Source organism: Montipora foliosa, chromosome 3 (assembly GCF_036669935.1).
Source record: "Montipora foliosa isolate CH-2021 chromosome 3, ASM3666993v2, whole genome shotgun sequence".
NCBI classification, from domain to species: Eukaryota; Metazoa; Cnidaria; class Anthozoa; order Scleractinia; family Acroporidae; genus Montipora; species Montipora foliosa.
The window spans coordinates 67,214,324-67,225,816 of NC_090871.1; the positions used below are offsets into that span (position 1 = coordinate 67,214,324).

At 38.5% G+C, this 11,493-nt stretch overlaps 1 protein-coding gene across 2 annotated transcripts in view; it reads left to right on the forward strand.

Annotated features, from left to right (window-relative positions):
- LOC137998063 (endothelin-converting enzyme homolog) overlaps positions 1–4,235 on the forward strand; it is a 26,895-nt gene extending 22,660 nt beyond the window's left edge. Inside the window, exons 14-16 of one of the 2 annotated variants that reach the window (XM_068844461.1) lie at positions 837–932; positions 2,718–2,794; positions 3,002–4,235. In XM_068844461.1, the coding sequence (XP_068700562.1) occupies positions 837–932; positions 2,718–2,794; positions 3,002–3,101 (273 nt within the window). In that variant the 3' untranslated portion in view covers positions 3,102–4,235. The remainder of the gene's footprint in view (positions 1–836; positions 933–2,717; positions 2,795–3,001) is intronic. The other variant, XM_068844462.1, reaches the window with a different exon arrangement.
- Positions 4,236–11,493: the final 7,258 nt, after the last annotated feature.

Genomic DNA, 11,493 nt, shown 5'->3' on the forward strand with positions numbered 1-11,493 from the left:
TTAATTCGATTCTGAGCTGAAACAGCACGCTCGCATTGTGCGGCAGAAATAGGGAGAACCAGAACTAGCTCCACTAGATGTAGAACATCTTTGAAATCGTCCTTGTAGGGCACTTTGGTCAGTAGCGTCTCCCAAAGCCTACCATAATCAAGCTTGCGGAACTGCCCATTGACCATGATTTTTAGGGAGATCCACTGATCTTGAATAGAAGAGATCTTGCATCCTGCTCTTTCTAAAATGGGCTAAAACCTTCGTGTCAAGCGCCTGATTTCCTCACTGCCAAAATCGAGCAGGTCACCAGGGCGCTTTGGCCAGCTGTCAACGTTGAAAACGAGCATGTCACTAACCACTTTCGTTGAGTCGTAACTCGGGCTTTTGCCTACTTGGCTCTCGATACCTAGCAGCACACCAAACCTATCGCGAAGACCTTGCAAAGTGAGACTCACAGCGGTTTCCATGTCTGCCTTTAAGACTCACTTTTAAAGAGGAGGCAGACATGAACTCAGAAATGGCCTATTAATACCCCAACGCTGGACGATGTCATCTTTCTACTTTTGGTTTTGCTCGTTGATTTTACCAACGTGTGGAAAACGTTACTTCTGGTTTGTTCACTAAGCTCTTTTGACTGTAATTTTGATTCAGCAATGTGAATTAATTGCTGAGTCACTTGTAAGCTTTGAATTCAGGGTTTAGAGCTCTGATTCCTAGAAGTTCTGCTCATTTTATAAAAATTTAATGGCGAACAGCACTACTCACTGCATAGATGACCTCATGATGTTATGTGCACCATCATCATAGTGCTATCTGGCGTTGCCTAACCACTTTTTCTCTCTCAGGCTTACAAAGAATGGGAAAGAAAACAGGGCACGGAACCACTGCTTCCTTTGCTGAACATGACAGCTGATCAAATTTTCTTTACGGCCTTTGCACAGGTATGTGAGCATGAAGAGAAATTGTAAATGAATCAACCATTTCATTACGGGAACACTGTCGTGGTGGGAGATGTCTGTATTACCTAAAAAACTAAGTAACTAACAGGAAGAGCTTCTTGTAATTGGATGAGTCAGATCTTAACACCTTTTTAACAAGCCCCTGTGGTTCTGCTACAGACAGAAGTTTGTCTCATGTAAGTAAAAAAATTATTTTATGATGAAGTGAAGTCAAAGTTTATTTCATGCTATTCACAAGAAAATATACATATATAGTATAGAAGTAGCAAGAAATCAATAAATCCAAACTAAAATAAAGGGGAAAAATAACAAAATTGGGTATGATAATTCATTTTACGTGCACAGTGACCAAAGGTTTTTGTGGTGGTCACTGCCATGTTGAAGTAAAAAAAACACAGATAGGACCAACCCTAAACCAACATGTTTCAGGGTTTTCAATAAGAATTTTAATAATAATAATAATAATAATAATAATAATGATGATGATAATAATAATAGTCTTTATTCAATCAAAGGATAATAATACATATCCTAAGTTACAGTGAAGAGGTGTTAAAAATACACGATAAAATGCAATAGTAATATAAGATAGAAAAAATACTATACTAAATTATATTCAAAAATAAGTATATGTACAAAAGTTTTCTTGTATCTCTCATTTTTTATCTGAGGAAGGTGACACCTTTTCCTACGCAAATTATATACTAATTCTTTTTTATTGGGAATGATCGCACCTAGCATATGATTATTAATAGCTCTTTTGAAAGCGAATTTATCATGCTGTTCTAAAAGATTAAAGATGCTGACTGTTTGAGAGGTAAAATGATGCTTATGGCACCTGTCTAAAAATCTGAGGAGTAGGCGGAGAATGAACAATGCGCTCCGAAAGCACACTTCCCAAGGGCTTAAGGTACTAACTAGCATGTAAGGGGTGCGGGGACATCCTCCCCCTGGGAGAATTTTGCATTTCCTGCTTCTGGAGCACAAATCAGTGTATTTGAACACAACACTAATATCATTAAATTTTCACTTTTTTATCCAGAGAGAGTACATAAATACTCCAAATTTTGGAAAATTAATTGATGGCAAGACATACTTTGGGTTTTGAAAAGACGTTAAAAAAGCGTGACATACATGTAGCCCCCTTTAAGGCTCCTTTGCATTCTCTACAGCTGCGTGCAATGTACTTCATCTGTCATGACCGAAAAGACCTTTTGTGGGTGTTTTCTTGTCACGATTCAAATGTAGTTAGCAAATCATGCAGCTTACACCAATCACTGGACTGCTGGACCCCTGCCTCAAAAACGTGTCTACTTTGACATGGACAGGGAAACAGACATCGCCACCAAAAATTCTCAGAATTCAGGCATCTCTTTTGTTTTTCATGAAAAAAACTTTCCCGATCCAAGGCTTGTGTTCTGTTCGAATGTTTCTCATGTTATTCGTAAGGTTTGGGGTAATTCCCAAAGAAAAGTAGGCAGCAAGTTCACATGCAATAGCTGGAGAATTTCGCTGGCTGCCTGCTTTTATTGAAAACCCTGCATGTTTAGAAGTTTGGGTTATATCCTAATCTGTTGGTTATACTCACAGGATCATGACCAAGCAGTTTAAAAAATAATAATTATATATGAATTCTATAATACATAATACATTATTGCCATCAAACTTTGGCAGCCAAACTTGCATTTAGGCTCAAAGTGAACCGACTCAGATGTAGATGCTAATTGTAATGATGAAAAATTAATAATTTGTTACTGTCAACTGCAGAGCTGGTGTGCTAATATACGAAAAGAAAACGCTATAGTCAGACTTGACGATGATCCGCACTCACCCAATAAATTCAGGTAACTGTTGACTTTCATGGTTCATAACATAGAAGAAATGTGGCCTTCATCATAGAAGAACTGAGACTATTACTTTTCGTTTTATAACAGTTCCTGCTTCCAAGGCACGTTTCATGTGGTTTGGAAAAAATTCTCAGTAGATAATACTGTTTAATTTGTTGCATTTGCCTTACTACTATAATCTACAATTTTCATTTAATTTCATAGAGTTTTGGGTTCACTGTCCAACTTCGATGCATTTGCAAGTGCATTCAAGTGTCCACTCAGTAGCAAGATGAATCCACCTTCCAAATGCCACATCTGGTAGTAACACCTGGGTCCAAAGCACTTGTTTAAGTGGATGCCACTTCAACTGCTGACCTCTGCTTTCAACCTCACTGGAGTCACTGTAAATGTTCCCACTCAAATACTGTTTATTATTATAATCCATGAAATATTTTCACTACATGCAATTGGTCTAAACACATCACATGAACAAATATTCCCCCAACTACTGTAAATTTCCCAAAACGTTTGCAATTAAAATTAATTTCACAACAGAGGAATGGTTCACTTTTGTGACTGAAGAAGAAATAAAATTTTTTGGTCGATGAGGCAGTACCAGAAAACACCAAAAACTTGAGCTTCATAGGCTGTAAATATTTTTTACAGCAAGCTGCTCATTAACCTTTCGTATAATTTTTGGTAAGCTCCAGTAAAATATTTGAAGGATAATGAACACAATAACCCCCATCTGACTTTCAAAATACGCTCAGAAATTTGTCCTGGGACGGCATCTGTTCCTCAAAGTTTACAGTTTTTCGTACGCTTTGCTCTCGGAAAACTGTTTGCTTCTTGGAATGGATAACATCCGAGGACAAATAACTAAACATATTTTTGGGCCAAATGGAGGCTATTGTTGATTTATTTTAATGGAGACTGACACGGAGACTAGAATTAAGGGTGAATTCTTTGCGCTGTGCTATGACAAACCACAACAAGTCCACCCAGTAACATTTTAAAATCTGGAATAGATTATAGAAGCATCCTTAGTTCTTGCAGTCAGCACAAAGCAACAGAAAGTGTATGAAGGCTTGTCAGTGATGTTCTAACCACCACATTATGCTGTAGAAATTATTATTGAAAACAGTTGATACTCTGAGAAATGTTAGTCTCAGAAATTCGTTGCAAAAAGTTGACCATTTCAGGGTACCTAAGCATCTGTTTAAGGCAAAGTTCACCCAGACTCGTTTTGAAGAAGAGGGGTAGAAATGTGTCTTAAAAGTGCATTTTCACTAGCAGATAGATTTCTACTATCACATACTAATGGCACTACTCAGGGCTCGAGACTAACTTTTTAGCTCACTAGCCTAGTGGCAAATTTGTACTAGCCAGTCTCGTCATCCGCAGTTTCATTCATTTGTAAAAACTATCACAAAAAAAATTATACATAAATTTGCAAACACAACTTGCGCTTTTAGTAAATATTGTCATATCCATCCTCGCTACAGTGGCGTAAATATGCTGGAGTGTACACCTTCCCGTATTTTTCTCACGAAGGCAAAGATTTCGTGGCCTTGAGGCCAATTCTCACAGAACGGTAGCCAAAACTATGCAACTCACAAATGCACTGGAGAATGGAAAACGTGGAACAAAGTAAATTAAGAAATAAACCGCACGTAAAATTAAACTGCTCGTTTGGAAAGTCTGTGGAAAGGCTGTTCCTTTGCTTACAGCTATTTGCGATTGAAATTTTAACCTGAAAGCGCCATTCTACGCATGAAGCACAAAAGCAGCGGAATGCGGGAAAATATCTTAAATTAGGTATAAAGGAAATTCGAAAGGACAGACTTTTTAATAGGTTCAAACAGCAATCCGTGCGTTTTATGCTTGAATGAGGCCCTGACAGGGGTGGGGGGGGGGGGGTGGGGTCACTGTCGGAATTTTGCTGGGAAAGGAATTCCATTTTATGTGCTGTCGCTACTTTTTGGGCCATGTCGCTTGTCGGAATTTACCCTGTCAGGGCCTCTTGAATGGTTTTCGGAGTCAATTAATATTCGGCAGCCACAGTGTTCGCGAGCAAGTTTTCTCTCTTTTTGTGTGAGATTCACCATTCCTAATAAATGAGATAAGTCGCTCCATATTATCCCTTTTTTTCTTTCTTTCTTTCTTTCTTTTTTAATTTGAAACAGCAGCCCATTTTCGTCACCAGAGCCTCTGGTTGACCCAAGGGAAGAGCTCTGGGGTCGAGATTGAACAGCAGCCGAGAAGTTCCACATGATTTCACAAGTGATTAACCGTTCTTAATGTGGCGTGGGAAAACTGTAATCCGCGTTGGTTTCCTTTTCAGCCTTTTTTTTTTTCAACTGATCATTTTGTAAGGCAGTAAATTCCATAGAATCCGCTAACAGTTGTTGTTAGTTTCTATTCTCAGTTTTCACATGACGTCACGACCGCCATGTTGGTGCCCCTAAACAAAGAAAAGGGTTAGGGTTAGGGTTAGTTAGGGTTGGTGCCCTGACCAAATCCTCCGGGAATTTAACTCTATTATTATGCAAACGTTTCCTTTTGTTTTCGTTGAAAAACATGGCTGTTGATCACGGGACTGAAAACCAGCAATTCTCTCCTTTTGCCTTATCCATGCCTTTTTGTTTTCGTCCAGAATTCCACAGCTTCACAATATTTACTAGCCCCAATGGCTAGTGGAAGCTCAAAATCTACTAGGCAAAACTGAAATTTCACTAGCCTGTGGCTAGGTGGCTACTGTCAGTGTCGAGCCCTGACTCTACTATACTCTTTCATTTTATGATCAGTAGGTTTACATGTACATGTAATATAATTATTTGTAATATTTGTAACATGTATTACATTGCACAGCTCAATGAAAGAGCGTAATTTTACCCACATTATGAAAATGGTGTGTCTGAATAAAGGTCCTCTCTGTATCTTGGTTATCAAAAATGATGTGCCTCTGCCACAGGGTAATACAGTATGGTCCTGTCCACTGCTATTCATTTAATACCGGTATTTAAATTAAGTTTCCACTGAAAGCAGGAAGAATGAGGTGTGCTTGCATTTGCAAAGACATCTGCTGTAAACAGCAGGTTCCCCTCAAATGGAGAATACTTACGTGACCATTGCAAGTACTTAGTTATGAGCACTTCTAGGGGATAAAATTACAAACACTTTTAAAGTAAAGATTACCGGTACTTACCTGAACTCCACTTTCAGGTAAAAGTGAAGAACAGTTCCCAAAAGATACTGTCGGTCAACAGTTTTTGTTATGTTGCAGATGAAAGTTTGTTGGTAACTTGTTGGTGACCTGTCGGTAATGTGTCGGTAGGTCATTTTTTGAAATGGTCGCAAACACTTACTTATCGCTTCAACAACTACATCGAAAGGGAAAAATTAATTGCACCTCAATAGCTAGTGTGGCTTTCCTAGTTCCCAATCCCCTAAATAAAATTTTGTTGTCCTGCCTGCAAAACCCTCTTAATAATTTTTTATTTGTTTATTTAGAAGTTTTATCTATGAAATCATGTTAATAAAGTTCTTACCTACTTTTACCAACTTTCCTTTGTTTCTCCAAAGTAGTTTGTATGTCTATTCAGTGAGACAATTTGCACCCAATCTTTAGTTTCACTGCTCCTTCATCTATATGAAGAGGTAGGAAATGGGTCTCTTTTACAAAGCCCTATAATGTACAATGCATCTGTGGATATATATGTTGTGCCTAATGTTTAAATCTGCTCTCCTGACAATTGCATACATAGAAAATGTGAAGAGATTTTGTTGATTTGCTGACATTTCAAGGCAATTACATTACTGACAGTAAGTGAATCTAACAAAGTGAAGCAAAGGATTGTTCATCACATTAAGCATAATTCCAGAGTGAGATCAACTGCAATAAAATGTAAAAGGAAAAATATTTTGGAACTGAAAAGAAACTCCTGAGAATTTACAAGAATTATCTACACTAAAGTAAATCTTGCCGGTACTTTTTTTTTACAACTTGCAATCATGTCCGAGGCAATAGCTGATCATGGAAATCCATCAATCACAATTATAGAATCTTTGCTGATGTCATTGTTTACATGTTTAGTTACAGTGGTGTTCATAATTTTGGGGAATCTGGCCTTCGAGCGCTAAGCCCCAAACTGCGTTTTAGCTTCCATCAATCAAATTTTCGAACATACAGTAGCCAGGAACATCGACTCCGCCTCCAGAAAGTGATATGGAGTTTTTGTTTAGTTCACTGTTCAAACACCATTATGATATGTTTTTAGAAATTCTTCAGTAAAAAGATTCATACAAATTCCCATCACTTTCCATTGGTGTCAAGTTTGAATGTACGAATGCACCTTGGGAACCAAAGATGCTAATTGGTGGGTTATATCATGCATCATTTGATGTCGTCATTAATGGCTGGTGTCGGAAGTTTAATTGATGGAAGCTAAAACAGTTTGGTCGTCGGTGCTTTAACTTGAATTCTGTAAAATTATGAAAATCACAGTAAGTTATTACATATGAGTTTTCTCTCAGAAGGTAGATGACCTCGTGCTACTATACAGTAAACACCCGCATATAAGAACCTAGAATTTTTGGGTTCAGGCTGAATGGGTTCTTATATTTTGGGGTAGTTTTTCCGAACTCAGGCTGATTAGGTTCTTAGTAGGTTCTTATTTGTAGGAGTTGTCATAGTGATACCATTCAGAGAACTGTGTCATAATGGTTGAACATTTGTATTTTAAACAGCAAAAATGCCAAGCCTTATTTTTTAAACAATAATAAATTCAGTATCATAGGCTACCATAAGTTAGGGAATGTCAGGATCGAAATTCCTAAATGATTGAAGCACAGAAAGAACAAACATTTTCTTTGGGTATCACTGTTACAGTTGGACTGAAAAAGACAAGCAGTAATGTGTATTTCACAGGAGCAAAAGTCAGGGCACTCTACAGATTCAAGTCCCAAGGCTACACCAGTATAATTTTATACAGTATTCTATACTCTGTATTTATAAGATTTTCAATTAAACAAATAATTTTCATCGTGTTTCTCAGAAATTTCACAATTGCTATCAATTAAAATCCAGTATTTTTAGCTACAAAATAAGAGTGTTTTTTTTGTATAAGAACCTATTGTTCTTTGCCAGCCTAAATAGGTTCTCATATATTTGGGTACTAAAATGCCCAATTTCAGCCTGTAGGTTCTTAAATCACTAGGTTCTTATACGCGGGTGTTTACTGTATTTACAGATTTACTTTAAACTTAGTTAATCTTCAGTTTTAAGCCCTTTAGTTTTGACAACTAGCCAGTTATTTGCCATCAAAAACTGATAAATTCTTGAGTGGCAAAAGTGCTAATGATCTCATATTGTTTATAAAATTTTGAATTTTTCAAAGCATCATTGCTCAGACTCAGATCATCCAGTATATTGCATTCAAATTTCATAGTTCATTATGCAATGCACTTTCAATATTCAGTAATTTATTCTCAGCTGACTGATTAGAAACCAATCACATTACTCTTCCAACTACCAATCACAACACAGACCAGAGCATCACTTCATTTGTTTGAATTTCCAACTGTCCCTTGACTCTAAAGGTGACTTCAGCTCAGGTTTTCAAAACGTCAGCCACTGCCGACAGTCCTTTTCAGGACTAGACTTAACTGATTAGAGTGTAATGTGAAGTGCTAAGTTTCTATGGCATATGAACCATGTGAGCGTTTGCCCTACTAATGGAAATGGACCTACACAAGGACAGAGAAAAACTCTGACCTGGGTGGGAAAACTTAATCCTTTCTCATCAGGACTACTTTGACCCAGACGATCAAATTCCATCCAGGTATGTAACTCCTGGGTTCAAACCATTTTCTATTCTCCCATTATGTCTTTCATCAATTTGTGCACAGATCAGCTCTCTAAGTTTATAGAGACTGATGTCAGTCAGCCATGATATTTGTTCCATGAAACAGTTGTGTAGGTAGTAGCTTTAATCTTTCATGATTGCACGATCCTCTCTTTCACCAACATTTTCTGTGAAACTGATATTCGATACAGCTGTGTGACCTTTGGGTACAGATGTGCAAGATCACACAGAAGTGTCAGTGTCAATCGTCCCAATGTCCGAATTTGATGCTATTCATGATGACTTAAATGTCATTTCAGGGCTTTTGCATGACATAAACCGATAGGCGACGTTTAATAACTTTATAAGGAGCTAAATTGTAAACCTCAAAGGTTATCTTTTATCAACGTTTAAAGTGATGGAAGGAGTCAACACGCATGATCTTAACCCTGTCCCAAGCACGTGCTTGCACTATTTACGTTTCCATGAAAGTCTGGGATAGTTATTTATCCTCCTTTTTTAAGAAGAGTATTTCTCCTAAATTTCCACAACGTTCTCCATTGAGACAACTCTCTCGATGCCTTTACTGCAAAGAAAAAAGACCCTGCAACGGTAAACACGCCAACGGAATACCCAACGACGGTCCATACTTCTACAAGTCGATTTACACGATGTACATCTGGCCAAACATCAACATCAGCTATATGCTTGACTTTGCTGGCTGCACCGCCAAGAAAATTCACGTAAGACAACAACACATTCTTGTTTTTCTCGCCTTCCACCGCAAGAACGTCCTGAAGAAAAGTCTTGTCTTCGGGCTCGTCCGCCATATTGAAATGCACCTATCAATGTTAAGCCCCAGGGAGGGGTTGGGCTAACCACGGGAGTTTGATCGTGAGGTCTGTCCTCAGGGTAGGGATTTTGATCATATGTGGCGTCCCCCAAGGCGTCCCCAGGCGTACAAAGAACATTTTACCACCTTCACTTGCCGCTGGCGGACATTTTGACCAATTATTTTGTCCCAAGGGTGGGGATTTAAAAATGTCAAATCCCCACCCTATACCCGACCCCCTCTCCCTGGGGCTAAACATTGATAGGTGCAAAAACAAAGCGCAAGCGCTTCGCTTAGTTCCAGTCTTTTGCAGATTTGCACCGATGTAGCCTGCAGCCTGCAGCGAGCCCCTCCTAGATCCTCGCCGACTGTATTTATGGTAGTCGCTGGTAACAAGAATTGGGAGGCAACAATTGCGGGAAAGTTTACATTTTCGGTTGAACAAAACAGACTCTTACCTTTGAGTACGATTGTATCTACATTTGTACAACAGGTAAATGATGATGCTCTTTAATTCAATTAATGTAGGCTAAACCATCCTGACATACCTGCCAACTCTCCCGGTTTTCCCAGGAGTCTCCAAGTTTTTCATCAAATCTCCCTGTCTCCCGGTTAGAGCTCCAAATCTTTCGAGAAATACCTACCGTGGCCTTTTTCAACAAATTTTTTCATTAATTTCGTGATCTTCGAGATGTCAAAAAGGAAAATAGAACAAGAAGTGGATTCTAGTGCCCTCATTTGAGCTGTTCTGGTTCGGAAAACGTAAAACAGAGCAATCAAATAGGCCATTTCCGAGTTCATGTCTGTCTCCTCTTCAAAGCGAGTCTAAGTGCGAAGTTTTTGTGATGGTAATTAGTTCTACTTTACATATGAATGAAACCTAATTTTCATAAGAAAAACGTCGCACATAGACTCGCTTTGAAGAGGAGGCAGACAGGAACTCGGAAATGGCCTAACACCGTAATTGGTCACAAATCAGCCAATCAAATTGCACAATACGTGGTAGAAAGTTGGCGCGGTTATGGGAACAATAGCAATTGCTGTTCTAACCGAGAAACGTCGGGAACATTCGGAAGGGGTTCGGGCGTTTTTCGGAGAGTATTCAGATATTGTCGAAAATAACATCCTTACAATGCAAAGATTTTTAGATGTCTCCAGATTTTTGTACTCTGGGGGTTGGCAGGTATACATCCGGTTTAAAACAAGTCAACGGACCTGTTATGGTAGCTAACTGATAAAATTTATTTTCCGCAAATTAAAGTAAGAATGCAGAATAAACTTTCCTTCACTTTATGTGGCAAAAGTCAATTACGTTGCAAAGTGAACTGTGCGGAGCACCAATATGTCTATATAATTATCTTGTGCACAAACTGGTCTATTATATTTGTCTCATGTATTAAAAATAATTGAACTTAAGAGGCAGAAACTGGTGTGACACGAGTTAGTAAGAAATATCCGCTTGCAACTTTTCGCACAAGGACAAGTTGTGTTGAAGGGCCAGAGAAAAGAAGAACCCAGGGTAAAGAAACAGACTCCGTGTAACAAAACCCTCCGCGAGGAAGCTGATTTTACTGTGAAGTGCAGACATTCCAACCCCTTTTGAAGGAAAGAGGGGGTATTTTTACAGGGGCACCCAACGTCAATTTTCGAAAAATATCTGTTCGGAAGACGATTTGAGATCTAGAATTTTCGGAACGTTTGTTGTAAAATTTCTTGCTGGCCTGCCTGTCCTAGCATTTTCGAACATCCTAAAGATGGTATAATTGCCCATTTTTATCGGATTTTTACCCTAAAAAGGTCACCTAGAATTTTCGGGAGCCGTTTCTCTGGCTGAAATTTTCGAAAAGGTAAGTTTTAATCCCTATAATTTTCGGATCACTAGACTTTCAGCTAGGAAATCCGAACAGATGAAAAATTTTTAGAGGATAAAAGTATGCCTATATCTACTTTTTAAATACTAACATACGTTTCACAAGTCTATGTCTAAGTGGTTTTGAACTATATTCTCGTTGGGTGCCCCTGTTTTTAAGCGCCGA